The following is a 14903-nucleotide window of genomic DNA, read 5'->3' on the forward strand; positions in this document are numbered from 1 at the left end:
AGAAATGAAGCCAAAGCACAAAAGGCAACATTTGCAGCTTCATCTGGGAGTGGGTGTGGTGGGGGCTTGTACCCGCATAAACCAACAATGCAAGACAGCAAAAGTGTTTAATAACTCAAGGCGGTGGCAAGGCCATAGAAGTGGGTTGCGGGCTGGGTTGGAAGTGTGAATGAGATTGAGAGCAGCTGGTCGTAACGTTACCATTAGTGACAGAAGGGAGAAGGCACGAGATGCTGTTTTAGTTGTTACAAATACTTGTAAGGGAGTTTATTATCGATGCCATCAGAGCACAGAGAAGCACAACAACAGCTCTTCGATTGGTCTTACGATTAACGGGAGTCAGTGGTGATCGTTTGCTAATCGGGGGACAATACTGTGGACTGCATCCGATCATTGCATTCTCGATGCTATATGTGCAATGTTTTATCTTTGATTGATCTATTGACTGTTATGCAATCACACATGCAAAGATCGTTTTTTAGAGAGGCACATTTTCGATGACAACTATTAGAGAACTAAGAACTTGGAAATATTCAGATTTTTAAAGAGAAAACGACTAGAAAACCTTTATAGATCATCTGATAATCTAATTTGAATTTAAAAATTTCAATAAATATGTAAGATACTCATAAAAAAGGAATTAAAGAAAGAGATATTTTCGTATGTCCAAAATAATCCTCAGCCGATCTGTATGTGCTCCTTTATATTTATGACTCCACAATATTTTGCAATTTGTGGAAACCTTGGGGATAACTCTTTCAAACCGAATAGAAAACCCCTTTTACATGGATTCATAGGTGACATTGTAATGCATGTACCATACATTTTGTGATCGACTCTGGTTATTGAACCCTGGATCATAAATAGTATATAAACTAGGGTGCTCGCAAATGAGTCCAATATGTATTCTGTGAATTCAAGCTCGCTTTCCGCTTAATCCACACCCAATCTCTATCCCTTTCCCTTGTGCAAATCTCCCCATTATTTGCGCTAATAACTCACCGGAGCAGCAGCAGCAGCAGCAGTACTATTTCTGGGTCGGTCGGTTGTGTGCAGGGCTCTGGCTGCAGCAGTGGAATATACCATCTGGGGGCGAATTGTCAGAAGGAATCAGCAAATCAATTTATAAATAGACCAGCGAGACGACAGAAGAACAACGCCTTTCCATGTTTCCTGCTACTGTGGCTGCTGTCTACATTTTTTTATTTGCAACACAATTTAATTAGTAGGACGATAGACCCAGAGACGCCACAGCCGCGAGCCGGTAAGACGCGACGCTTACCCCAAACACACAAAAATCAACAACTCGAGCAACGTTGCAACAACAATATTGGTGGCATGGCCAATCGAAATAAACACTCGCACAATCGTTGATTAAGACCACAATTTTGTAATTATTAATGGATCAGGGATAATATTATTTCAAGCTACTACTCCAACAACAAAAGTCGTGTAAATACGCCGAAAGAACTACTGACGGTACCGCACAGCGATTCGAAGGGGAATGTGGGACATGAACGGAACACGACTTCCGCGCGCAACGGTATATTTGGCACTGAGACACGATGCGACACGATTGAACATGAACGAGCGCGGTCATCAAGTAGCCGAGACGAGACAAACAGCATCCGAAGGGTGGCTGTCGTGCCTGGTCGTCTGGCATCCGCTTCGGCTCCAGCCGCCTGTTAAAAAGATAAACAAATGTTGCGGTTGGGCCGTGATTTATGTTACATTTACATCTGTTTACAGCCGCATTTAACAGGCACTGGCACTTCCACATGGTGCTCCTAACAGCTGTGTTACTCTGTCCGCAGCAAATGCTTACAGCACTACTTTTAATGTTTGGAACAAATTCGTGAAATATTCTTCGACGCGTTTTATGTTTATCATGTGAGATGAATGTGTGAGAAAAGCTAAAGATCAGCCCCAACACAAAGGGGGGAAGCATCTGTAAGACTAAAGTGCTTTTTTGAAGGAAAGGGAAAATGATTTAAATGTTGGGATTAACACGAAGTCTGAAATAAGGCAGTTCTTGGAAGAGTTTTTCCTTTGGTGAGTGTTTTGCCTTCACTTAAGAAACACAATTGATATGCAGAAAACTCGTTCAAAAAGGGGAAAGAAGTTGTAAGCCCTGAGTGATTGGATGAGAGGTCTTAAATTTGAGTTCTTAATAAAGATATGTGTACATCTTTGGTTAATGTATAGTCTTTACTTACAAAATTAAATAGAGACTACAAATGTTCATCAATTTCAATGAGAGCTTCTGTAAATATAATGGAAGAACCCTCTTAAGGAACAAGTTCTACATTATGTTTAATGTAGGAACAACACTTTCAACATCTTAATTGAAGCCATAATTTCGTATAGTTTACAGTTCTTTGTAATGCAATCATATAATCGGTAAAAACATATCTATCATCATCATGAGGTTCTTATCATTTCAACAACTCTTTTCCCGATGCTTTCTCTATGCTATCAAAAGAGTACTTTAGAATGTTATTTTTATCCAGTACTCACGTCTATATTCTTTAGCTTTGAGGTTTTCTTTTTGGCAAATAATGAGTCTAATGGGACAAACTTCCAAACCCTGTCCCAACAAAAATTGTACTCATGTTCTACGTGATCTATAAAATCCAAATATTCTATTGTGTTGGTTCTGAAAGACAACTCGGCAGGGACAACATAACATTCTTCGTCTCGATGCTATTATTCAGAGCATTGAAGAGGTATGAAGGTAACTTATGGCTGTTAATCGAATAATTCTCTTAGCTTTCAATGGTATTAACAGCTCAGTGTTAACCCAAAGCCCAACTAAGTAAATTCTCTTAGCCTAATGTTAATTTAACATCGCTTACAAAAGCGCCAACCCCTCCAAACCTCATGCTAACATAGTAACTGTAGAGTCCAGACGCTCTTAAAGCCCCCTGTTAACTATGCACTCATTCAAAATACCGTTATTACCCCTCACGCAAAAGTGAAGCTTTTATCCGAAAGCTTTTAATCCAATAACTTTCCAAGTTCAATAGAACTTTGAACAGAGTGGAAAGCACTTCGTGGCGCTTCCTTTTTGACTTCGAACAACTTGACAGCTCAAAAAGCAAAACCAGAGAGAGAATGGGTTGTTGCCCGTAAGGAGAGAGCATGGGAATCAGCTGATTGTCAAAAGTCGTCGCCCCCACATACCCGCCGTCAGCTGCCAGCTGCCGAGGGAAAACAGTAACTTTTTGTCGCTTGGCTCCGTGTGCGCCCCCTTAAATGTCGCTTGGTATCGCCATGGACGCGGGGTGCGTCACCCAGTGACGTCGACAAACGGGCGCATGCAAAACAGTTACGCCTTGCGGTACAAGTGTTGTGTGTGTGTATGGCTTTCTTTGTGTTTGTGTGTAGTGGCGGAGTTGCATTGAAAAACGCTTTTCAAGAGTCAACACAATAGCCGAAAAAAAACAACGGCTAAGAACTATAGGCCTTGACCTGAAGCAAGGCAAGCGGAAGGAAGCAGCCGCATCATGAGGCACCACCAATTAACAGCGGAACCAACAAAAGAGTGAAAGCCAACAAAGTACGGCGGAAAGGGAACCAGAGAGGTGCTGCTCTGTACTGCTCTGTGCTGCGGTGTGGCCTACTTTTACGCACCTGCCCTGGAGCCCTGGAGCATGGGTTCATGTCTTGGCAGCTGCGTCACAGCCGCCGCTGCCACCACCAGCTCCAGCACATCCACAGCATCGTCTTCCTCCTCCACGGCCTCGTCGTCCTCCTGTGCGACGGCTGCGGCAGCTGCCAACAGCTGGCTTTGGTAAGAGCATCCCCTGGGAGAACGACAGAGACAGAGCGGGGTAAAGCAGTTAATTAAAATTTAATTTCCGTTGACTTTGTGGCGCGTACAAAAAGCATTCGCCAAATCCAATAAGCGCGGGTCCAATCAATACGAGCTTAGACACTACCCCAAAGAGGGATGGGGAGGGTTTACTAATTAGCGGTAGATTGCTCCATTAAACGGAACACGCTTGATGTCCGAACCGCCCCATAGTCGTCCAAATTGCATAAGCAAACATAATTTGCGAGTGGGGTCCACTTTATAGGGAGCAGAGCTCCGTTCAATGGAGAAGGGTCAACAGCCTGAAAGTATGCAATGCTCGAGGGCCTGCATGTTGCCACAAATAATGCCACAGACGACGACGGGCTTCCACGGATATATAGAGTGTATTGCACCGTGAAGTGGGGGTTGTTGTTGGTCACACATAAACAAGGGAAACAAAAGCCACAAGTTAATCAAATCAAGCGGACGCGAACTATACCCTTTACGCTTCTAGTGAAGCAGCAAAAGTGATCGATTTGTGGACGTGGTTTTCAGGCGGATATGCAATACAAAGATACAGAATAAATGAACAAATTTCTGTGATAGTTCGGTCATAGCTTCCATTTGGGAGTACTTGAAAAATATACTACCAAAAATGTCATTATTCTATGGGTTATTCAAGTTTTTTGAAAAGAAATGAGGAAACCAACAAAATGGGAATGGAAAACAGCTGTGCTTGTAAGCTATTCAATACTATCGATCATTTTACACCACTGTCCAGCACTCTTTTACACCATGCGACATCATCAACCAATTCGAGCCTATAACCAATATACACCAAACAGAAACAGAAACCAAACCACATTGAAGACCACAAAAGGTGCAACAACGTGTGCACTGAAAATACAATTTGCATTTTGCCACTTTCAGGCGTCGCCGCAGGCCCAGGGCTAGGGTCGCCACCGACCAGGAGGCCGAGCAGGAGCCTGAAACAGAGCTCATATCGAGTGGAGGGGGAAGCCAGCAGCGACGCGGCCTTGTCTATCGCATTCTGAAGTTCAAGAGGAAGCAGCAGTGCCCCCAGTTCCTGGACAAATACTGGGAGCAACAGCCGAGCTATGCGAAGCTACAGAATGACAGGTGTGTGAATGCCACATACTGTATCCGTGTCGTAACCCACCTCCAATATAGCCCCCTTTTATGCAGTGCGATATCCGATATACAGCTGCAGAATCTGGACGTTTTCAAGCTGCTCAACGCGCAGGCAACGCCCAGCAAGGAGACCGAGATGCTTGGAAGCTATCAGCGGATGGCCAGCTCAAGGGCCAGCTCCTCGCTAGATCTGGAGTGGGAGCACGAGTACTCGCAGCTGCGGAACTACCAGCAGGAGCAGAAGGAGCAAAAGGAGCAGCCTGCGGCCGAGAACACCCCACCGATGGCAGCAAAGCAGCCGCGTTACGCTTCCCTGGACCAACTTGCGACGGCTGCCTCGATGGCTGCCGCCAGCCATGGACGCTATGGCGCAGCTGCTCGACATCCCCGTTTGGGGAGCCATCATCGGCATGGCGGCTCCTTCACGCGCACCTCCTGCTGTTCCTCCACACAGAACTCGTGGTCGCACATCTCCACGCCGGAGTCCCTCGAGTGGGATGTCGACGAGGAGCGGGAACAGCAGCTGCAGCTGCGCCAAGAAGACGACAATCTGGACGATGAGACGCTCAAATTGCTGCACCAAATCGAGCAACTGAAGCATCATGTGCTCCAGGAAACGGGAGATGGCCTGAGCATGGGAGCTGCTGTGGCCGTTGGGGAGGTAACGGAGGGTCTACAGTTTAGGGCCTCGCATTTTGGAGGCGGCTCCGAGCTGGAGGCATCCATAAGTTGATTCAGAGAGAGCAGATGATGTATATAAGGGTATTCTAAGAGATGTAAAAAGGGGTGTACAAGACCAGATGAAGGAGGATCCTTTGAGGAGTGTAGTATATTGTAATAGAATAATTGATTTGGAGCAGAGAAAACGATCGTTAACATTAGATTCCATATAGCACAGTACAGTGCACGCTCGTTAAATTAAATTTAGGTTTTAAAAATACTTAGTAGAAGGAATATTATCGGTTTGGGCGATCCAAAACTAACACTCGATACGTTTAGAAGTCGAATCATTTGAAGGATTGCTAATCATTTTTTTTAGATAGATCAATCAATTTCTCTTTGTAATCGATTTTATTTCAATGCAAATTTATGTGACAGTATAATGAAATTTTGGTTGAAAAATATTTAAAAATCGAATGATTTAGATAAAGTTAAAAAGTAAAGAATTATCGTAATGATAATTAAATTTTTGTTGTACTAAAATGTCGATACTTTATCACATTAATTGGCATTGAAACAATGAATGAAGTATTTAAAGATTATTTTCCCAGAAATATGCCATTTTTCTTGACTTTATCGAGCGTGTACTGTATCTGCTGATCCCATGGAAATAAACTCCCTCAAGAAACCAAAACCAAAACCAGTCCCAAACATGAACATTAAAGCCTTCTTCAAGCATATCGCAACCGCAAAATTAACAGCACAGAGAACCCTCAATTTTCCTATATAGACCATAGAGTAATACGTTTATATTCTCGCTTTTGAAACTGTTATATTTTGCAGAGAGAAACCAACAAATGGCCTATTATATTTTTAAAGTTTATTAATGAAAACGAACAAAATACAAAAATTACGTCCTTATAGAGAGAGGGAGTATAGAGAGTTATGGAAGAAAGACAGTTATGGGAGCAACAGATAGTATGTTTAGTAATAATGTTTTTTGTGTGGCGGTACAAGTGTGACCTTTCAAAATCTCATTTATTTATTTATAAACTAAATATTAAAGAAACATTTGTAGAAAATATATGAAGTGTTTTTGTTTGTTTGGGTTTCGTTTCGTAACTAAGTATTCGATAAATGGCAGTTTGTGCTTTTTATATAGGACTCTCTAACCGATCTTGCTCTTGAGCTTCTCCCAGAACGAGGGCTCAGCGGTGGCCTCCACTTCCAATTCCTAGGAAAAAAATATATTAGAGAATAATATTAGAGCGGTTTCTTAGGGAAAGTTTGTTGGAAAACTCACCTTTGACGGCTGCCGCTGCAGCTGTCCACTGGAAGAGCTGTGGCCCCCATAGCTCCCCAGGCCACTCAGATCCTCCACTTGAATCTGCTGCTGCTGCTGGCCGAGGTCCTCGAGATTCTCGGACTGTTGTTGTCCCGCCTCGTACTTGGCATTCCAGTCCGTGTCCTCCACTTGCTGTTGCTGCCCCTCGTTCCATCCCAGTTCGACCTGCTGCTGCTGACCTAAGTCCTCGACCTGGGGCTCCTCGCCTGCGGCACGACTCCATTTTCCTAAGGTGGCACTGGCCGTGGCCGAGGAGCCGGTGGGTCCGCCACTGGCCGATGCAGAGGCTCCTCCAACGGGCACATTGAAGGTGTAGTCCCGACGACTGTACTCGTAGCCACCGCTGGGCGATGAGCCGCGACTGTAGGGCAATGGCGGAGGGGGTGTGGACAGAATGGGCGATGGGCGTGGGTAGGGACGTGGCGTCCTTGTCTCGCCCTCGAGGCCGGGCTCGTCTGTCTCATCGTAGGACTCCTCGTACGTGTGTGGTGGCTGATCGCCGCGATCCTTGGAGAATATGGGCCTGTACACATGCGTGGCATTGGTGCTGCCAGGGTCGACCACATATCCACCATCTGCACTTCCGCCCGCAGGCAGATCGATCAATCCCTGGCTGAGCAGATACAAGACACGTCTCCAGATGACCAGCTCCTGGCCAAATTTGCCGTATCTGCTCTGCAGCCTGCCCAACGTCCATTTGTGGGTCTTCTCCCAGTTCTGGGCCTCAGAGGCGGACATCAGCTTGCGGTGATTCACGTACGTCAGCCAGCGGAGTTCTCCCTCGCGGAACTGCTGCAGATCGCTCTGGGTCATGCCATAATAGTAGGCCACCTTCTGGATGCGCTCCAGCTCCAGCTTCTGCCATTCCTTGAGCTCCTGCACGGAGATCTCGTACTTTGCGGCAAAGTCCTGCAGCAGTTTCGTGTCCTGATTCTGCCAGCTCTTCAGCTGAGTCAAGGTCATGTTCTGGGTGCGAATGAACTCGTACAGACGATCCCTTTCGCGACGCTGCCAGTTGGTCAGATGATTCAGTTGGCGGTGCTCCAGGAGCTGCTCCTTGGCAAAGTTTCCGATGATTATCCTCTGGACGGGGGCCAGTTGACCCAAACCCACCTGGTAGACCTGCGCCAATTGGTTCTGGAAGTTGTCGTCGTGCGAAATGAACTCCAGGAGCTCTTGTTCGGTGATCACCAGCTTGGTGGCCACCTCCCTCAGGCGAATACGCTCCTGTTCGTGCCAATTGTTCACCTGTCGAGCGGTGTCCGTCGTCAGACCCATGTCCGCGAAGCGACTTAGTTTGTCGTGGATGAAGAGGCGCAGTGTCTCCACAGATATCTGGTATTGCGGGGCCAAGGCATGGACATCCCTCAGCAGCAAAGTCTCCAAAGCCTGTCTGCCTATATCCGGCTTGTTCACGGCCTGCAGGTAGATCCTCTCCAGCTCTTGGCTCTGCCAGGACAGGGACGATCCGCGATCGATCTTTCTTTGATCCAACAAGCGCTTCAGTTCATCCTTGTACCAGGCCTTGAGCTCCTCAATGGTCACACGGTACTGCTGGATGGCCTCCTGGAGATGCCTCTGATCGTTGTTCAACCTGAGTTGCAGCTCTTCGATGGTCCATTTTCGCTGCTTGCGCTGCTGCTGATTGATCAGATCCTGAATGTACTGCTGCTCTTTGATCTGCCATTGTTCCAAGACGACGGGCACTGTGATGAGACCCTCCTTCTGGGCAGCGTTCTCCAGCCAGAGATGGATGTCCTCAACGGTCACGTGGTACTGTCGGGCCAGCTGCTCGTGCACGGCCTTGTTGCGGATGAGATAGCTCTCGAACTCCTGGCGGGTCATGGGACGCCATTTGGTGACACTCCTCAGACGCGACAGCAGGTCGTTCTTCCAGGAGGGTTGATCCTCCCAAATGTTGACAATCTCCTCGTATTTCACATTGTTCTGCGGCCGATCAATGACTCCAATGAGAGAGAGACGTGCGGCCTCCTTTTGGACCCACTTCTCCACCTGCTCGACCGTCACATGATAGTCGCTGGCAATGCCATCCAGACGCTGCTTGTCCCGCTTCAGGAAGTCCACAAACTCCTGGTAGCTGGGGCCGTTTCTCTGCTGCTGCAGCCAGTCGTTGAAGCCGTGGCTGATCTGCTGCTGCCACTGGGTCTGCTGTTCAAATTGGACCAGGCCAGAGCTTTGCAGACGCTGCAGTTCCTCGCGTGACCACTGCTCCACTTGATCGATGCTCACGTGATGGGTTTGGGAGAGGCTCTCGAGACGGGCATGGTCCTTGGTCAGCTCCCGTTCCACATCTTCGTAGGGCAGCTCCTGCTGCTTCTTCAGCAATAACTCAATCAAACGCTGCTGCTCTATGGCCTGCCATTTGGTCAGATTCGCCACCTTGCCCTGGCCCGTGCTCTTCAGATTGACCAACTGATTGCGCAGCCACTCCTCAATCTCCACGACATTCACGGAGTACTGATTGGCCAGCTTTTGGAGACGCTCTCGCTCTTGGTTCAATTCCATTTCGAATTCCACGTAGGTCAGATGGTTCTGCTGTTTGACCAGGTTCTGCAGGCGTTCCAGCTCTGAGACCTGCCAGGCACTGAGGCTCTTCAGCGACGACTCCGTGTCGCCACGTAGGCGATTCAGCTCGGAGATCATCCACTGCTCGATCTGCTCCACACTGATGCGGTACTGATCCGCCAATTGTTTGAGATGGGCACGATCGGCCAGCAGCTTCTGTTCGTACTCTGCGGTGGACAATGCATTCTTGTATTCTGCAATCAAATTCTTGATGTAATCGCGTTCCACCAGCTGCCAGTTCTGCAGCTGCTCCATTTCGAATTGTCCTTTTTTGTGGAGATCCTCGATGACCTGTTTCACATAGGTCTCGACCTCCACAACACTCACATGGTGCTGTTCGGCGAGTTTGATCAAGAAACGACGATCATTTTGGACCTAAAAAAAGCATAAATAATTTTAAAACTAGGATATATATTCTTCAGTAAATAAAGACCATCTTTACCTTGGCCTGGAACTGTTCCAAGGTGATATTCGAATGCTGTTGAAGCAGGGACAGGATCCTCTGCTGTTCGGTCCTTTGCCAGGCAGACAGCTGCTCAATATTCAGTTTTCCCTGCTGCTTCAAGCGCTCGATCTCCGTTTGAACCCAACGTTCAATCTCCTCCACGGATGTGTGATACTGGAAGGCCATCGTCTGCATGTGCTCGCGATCCTTCTCCAGCTCTGCCTTCAGTTCCTCGGCGCTCCATTGCTTGTTCTGGCTGATCAGAGCCTCGAGGCGTTCGCGTTCCGCCAGCTGCCAGGACGTGAGATTATCGATCTGCAATTGACCCTCGTCGCGCATGCGTGCCAGCTCCTGCTTCATCCAGAGTTCGATCTCCTCCACCTGGACGCTGTACTGGCGCGCGAGGCGTTCCAGCAGCTCACGATCTTGTCGCAGACGAGCCTCCAGCTGTTCCGTGGACTTGTACTGCTGCTGGGCGAGATTCTTCAGGTGGAGACGCTCCACCTCCTGCCAGTTGGTGAGCTTCTCGCTGGGTTTCAACAGACCCATTCCAATGAAGCGCTGCTCCTCCTTCTTCACAAACTGTTCGATCTCCTCGATCTGGACATTGTGTTGCATGGCCAGGCTCTGCAGCTGGGCACGATCCTTCAGCAGCCACTTGTGGAACTCCTCGACGGTGAAGTCGCGATCCTGCACCATATTGGTGAGGTTTCCACGCCACTCCAGCTGCCAGTTCTTCAGGCGCTGCATCTCGATGAGGCCCTCGTCCTGGAGTTTCTGGATCTGCTGCTTGATCCACTGTTCGATCTCTTCCACGCGCACCTGGTACTGCTGGGCGAGGCTATAAAGGTGGGTCTGATCGCGGCCGATCTTCGTCTCGATCTCATCGATGGACAAGTCGTTTTTGTTGATCAGATCCAGTAGGCGCTGACGCTCGATCTTCTGCCAGTGATTGAGCTCTGTCTCCATCCGCAGACGACCCTCGCGCTGTAGGCGATCGCCCTCCGCCTGGATCCACTTCTCGATCTCCGAGACCTGTACATTGTAGGTGTTAGACAGGTCCTGCAGGCGGGCACGATCGGCCAGGAGTTTCCGCTCAAAGTCCTCCAGGGAATACTTGTTCTGTTGGACCAATTTCGAGATCTCAACGCGCTCGACCTGCTGCCAGTCCTTGAGAGCCTCGGCCTTGACCAGGCCCTCGCTCTGCAGGCGCAGCAGCTCCTTCTTCAGCCACTCCTGGATGTCCTCCACGCGCACCTGGTAGGTGTTTGCCAGCTCAAAGAAGTGGGTCTGATCGCTCTTTATCTTGGCCTCCAGCTGTTCGACGGTCAGGGAATTGTGCTGGACAAGCTGCTGCAGGCGCTCGCGCTCCTTCTGCTGCCAGAGGACCAGCTCCTGTTCGACTTCCTTGAGCAGACCCTCCGATTGGAACTTCTTCAGCTCGCTCTTGATCCAGCCCTCGATCTCCTCGACCTTTACCTTGTACATGCGTGCCATCTGCTCGAGTCTCGAGCGATCATTGATGATGGAGTTCTGGAACTCCTCGATGGTCAGCTGATTCTGTCCCACAATGTCCCGCAGATTCGAGCTCACGCTGATCTGCCAGTCCTTGATGTGCTCCTCCAGCTGCTGCTGGCCGCGCACCTGTAGCCGCTGCAGCTCCTCCCTCTGCCACTTCTCCAGCTCGTCGACACTCACGCGATATTTGGTGGCCAGATTCTGGATGTAGTTGCGATCCTGGATCATCTGCTGCTGCAGATCACCCACCGAACCCTGGTGCTGGCGGAGAATGCTCTCGAGTCGCGTACGCTCCGAGCTCTGCCACGCGGAGATCTTTGATACCTGCTCGTTCTGCTCCTTGATGAGATCCCCGATGCGGGCCACTTCACCGCGCAGCCATTGGGTCTGGTTCTGCATGTCCCCCTGGTACTTGATTGAGAGATCCTTCAAGCGCTGCTGATCGTTCCAAATGGAGCTCTGGAGGGCGGCAATCGTGGCATTATGCTGACGAATCAGCTCATCCAGACGCTCCTGCTCTTTGGTGTTGTCTTCCGTCAGGGAACTGGACGAGGGATAGGTCTGCACAGGTCCTTGGGGGATCTGTGGCACGTATGGCACCTGTGGGGCCAGTGATTGGTTTACCTTATCGAAGTACACATTCAGACGCTGCAGCTCCTGTCGCTGCCATTGCTGTAGTTGGTCTTGACTGACGCCATGCTGCTGTGCGAGCTGTGACAGCTTCCTGCCGTTCTCCTCCTGCCAGCGATCAATGTCCTGGGAGGAGAAACCATTCTGATGTATAAGCCAGTCCAGGCGACTCCTCTCCTGCCGTTGCCAGGCACTGGCATCCTGCACCTGCGACTGGTACTGACCCAAAAGCGCCTGATAGCGGGATAGCTCCCGCCGGTGGAACTCCTCCAGCATCGGCAAGGTGATCTGGTAGCGCTGGGCCACGCCCAACAGGCGATCCTCCTGCTGATGCTGCCAATCCTCCAGGCTCTGGGGGGTCGTCAGATACCAGAAGAAGCGTTCACGCTCCTCCCGCTTCCATTGCTCGTCCCGCGGAACCGAAGACTGGCCAAAGGGACGCTGCTCATCGAGCACCAGTTTGCCGTCCTGCCAGCGCTGCTGCGACTCGGAGCCTCCCACAGAGCTAGTGCCATCGGGGTGGGTGGTAATGGTCTTGTTGAAACGACGAATGACCACAGTGGAGCTGGAGCCAGGGGAGCTGATCTGATTGTAGGCGCTGGGTATGGTCAAAGGAGCGCCTCGAACACCTCCGTCCACATTCACCACCGAATTGTAGTTCACGACAGTGGGCTCCATGTTCTCGCGCACCCAATCGTGGATGGTCTTCTTCCTCGTGATGGTGGTAGTGCTGCTGCTGCCAGCTGGGATCGAGGTCTGCGACTGCGTAAAGAAACCCTGATTCATTTGGGCCGCATTCCCGTAGTTTCCGGTTAGCTTGGTGGCCTCTGTGCAGTTCCTGTGCACCACATAGGTCTTGCCGTCGATGACCTTAACCTCTGCGGGATAGGCATAGTTCTTGACCTCATCAAAGCCACTCAGATCCACAGGCTGGAAGGAGCTCAAGTCCACGCTCTGCTGCAGATTGCCACTCGTGTTGCTGGAGAAACGCTCCAGGAGTTCGGCGGCCTTGGACTCGAAGAAATTTGGCTGCGAAATGGTGGCATAGCTGAGGCTGCCCTGTCGCATATCCGCCACCAGCTGCTGGCTTATTTGAGAGCTCAAGGCATCCAACTGCCCAGCACTCTTGCCGCAAAGATCCAAGATCGAAGCTGGGTGAGTAAAGGGTCATAAAAAAGAGGTTTTAAAGACTTTAAATGCTCAGAGACTTACCACTCCAGGATCCTGAATAGCCCAGACCATTGCTGTCTCCTTGGGACAGAGCATTGTACCCCTGTTTCAGATGATTGGCCAGTTCGCGCACATCATTGTAGTGGGCATAGGCCCAGGTGCTCAATTGGGGAGAAGACTGCACATAGGAGGACTGGGAGGTCTGTCCGCCCCCAAACGAAGACGACTGGCGGGAGCTATAGCTGGATCGGGAATAGCCGTCGAAACCCTGACTGCTGGCCAACGCCAAGAGCAGGGCGCACAAACCCAGAGCTCTCATACCGGAAAACCTAGGAGAACAAAATAAAAACTGTGTCATTCATAAATTAATTGTAAATATTATATTCTATTGAGAGAAAAAAAGGCCTTGGCGGAAAATTGAAATCAAAATCGCCTTCTGAGGGCCCAAGTAATATATGTATATATTTTTTTTGGGCTGCCGATAAGGCCACTGTGGATGTGGAATCTAGACCAGTTTTCAGGCACACAGAGCACCGGGGATTATCGCAGTCTGTGGGTCGGCAAAAGGTTAATCAGGCGATAATATAAGGCGTACTATTCCAATTCGGATCGTATGGAATATGCTACTCAGCGTCGGCTCAATTTGGTTCTTATTTGTTTCGGGACCTTTGGTGGCCTCGAATTCCCTTTCCATCCGGTGTTTAGTGATAATGAGAATACCCCTGGACATGGACATGGCAACGTGTCCAAAAAAAATTAAAGAAAAACGAATATATCTTCTTTTGTACAGAAAAGAAAAAGAACAACACCTTTGACAAACCAAAATCAAACACACACATTTTCGTGTCTCTAATGGTGTCACACATGCATTTTTCATGCCCAACTTTTCAGTATTATTTTTATTTCTGGAACGCCACTGCAGGCGCTCTGGCTGCTGGTTTATTTATAAATTATATTATTTTTATTTTTAATTATATGCAAGTTTTTTTCTTTCTTTATTTTTCGAGTATTTTGTTGGCTGATTATTCAAAGAGTTCTCTACTCACTTTTCCCTTGAATATATCTTAGATTTCGTTTCTCAGGACACTTCACTGTACTTTCACTCACTCTATATAGCTTTACCGTTATGTTTTGCGTCGTTTTTTCGAAATAGGAACAACCGTTGCACCTCGTGGCGCTGCCGCAACTGACAGCCGAGCGGCAAGCATTGAATCTTTTATTGGAAAAATCTCTCAGATAGAGAATGACAGAGAGTGAGGGAGATCTCGAACGCAGAGCACTAGAGAATCTTTGAGAGATTCGCTTATCACTTGGGTTCTCTTTTTTGGGAATTTCCAAAATAAAAACCGAAAAATGTATATCAGAAAGAAAAGAACAAAAAACATCCATTTGCTACGTCATGGCCCAAACGGAAAGCCGGTCCGGTTTATGAATGGCATCGAATCGCATTAGATCTTAATGACCTCATATTCCACTAAATGAATCACAAGCCGGTGGCTCGCTGGTTTAATTTTGTTTGCACTCCGAACGGGCAATAGATCAATATACGACTGAAAGTAATGAATATATGCGTGATCTCATGAGAGCTACAGGCATTGCAG

General features: G+C 48.6%; 2 protein-coding genes across 2 annotated transcripts; one reads left to right on the forward strand and one right to left on the reverse strand.

Moving 5' to 3' along the window:
* The first annotated feature begins 3252 nt into the window (after positions 1–3252).
* On the forward strand, positions 3253–6040 carry LOC6593654. The gene is made up of 3 exons (XM_002019205.2): positions 3253–3793; positions 4727–4936; positions 5003–6040. Exons 1-3 carry the CDS (start codon positions 3654–3656, stop codon positions 5679–5681), a joined length of 1029 nt encoding a protein of 342 aa, XP_002019241.1. The 5' UTR covers positions 3253–3653; the 3' UTR covers positions 5682–6040.
* A 587-nt stretch (positions 6041–6627) lies between these two features.
* Positions 6628–14475, reverse strand: LOC6593653 (tiggrin). The gene is made up of 5 exons (XM_002019204.2): positions 14349–14475; positions 13345–13631; positions 9982–13283; positions 6912–9914; positions 6628–6842 (listed from the first exon to the last, which is right to left on the reverse strand). The coding sequence occupies exons 2-5, from the start codon at positions 13619–13621 to the stop codon at positions 6777–6779; spliced, it is 6648 nt and encodes a 2215-aa protein (XP_002019240.1). The 5' UTR covers positions 13622–13631; positions 14349–14475; the 3' UTR covers positions 6628–6776.
* Positions 14476–14903: the final 428 nt, after the last annotated feature.

The sequence above is a fragment of the Drosophila persimilis genome, unplaced genomic scaffold (genome assembly GCF_003286085.1).
Source record: "Drosophila persimilis strain 14011-0111.01,24,50 unplaced genomic scaffold, DperRS2 tig00000191-arrow-pilon, whole genome shotgun sequence".
In the NCBI taxonomy this organism is placed as follows: Eukaryota; Metazoa; Arthropoda; class Insecta; order Diptera; family Drosophilidae; genus Drosophila; species Drosophila persimilis.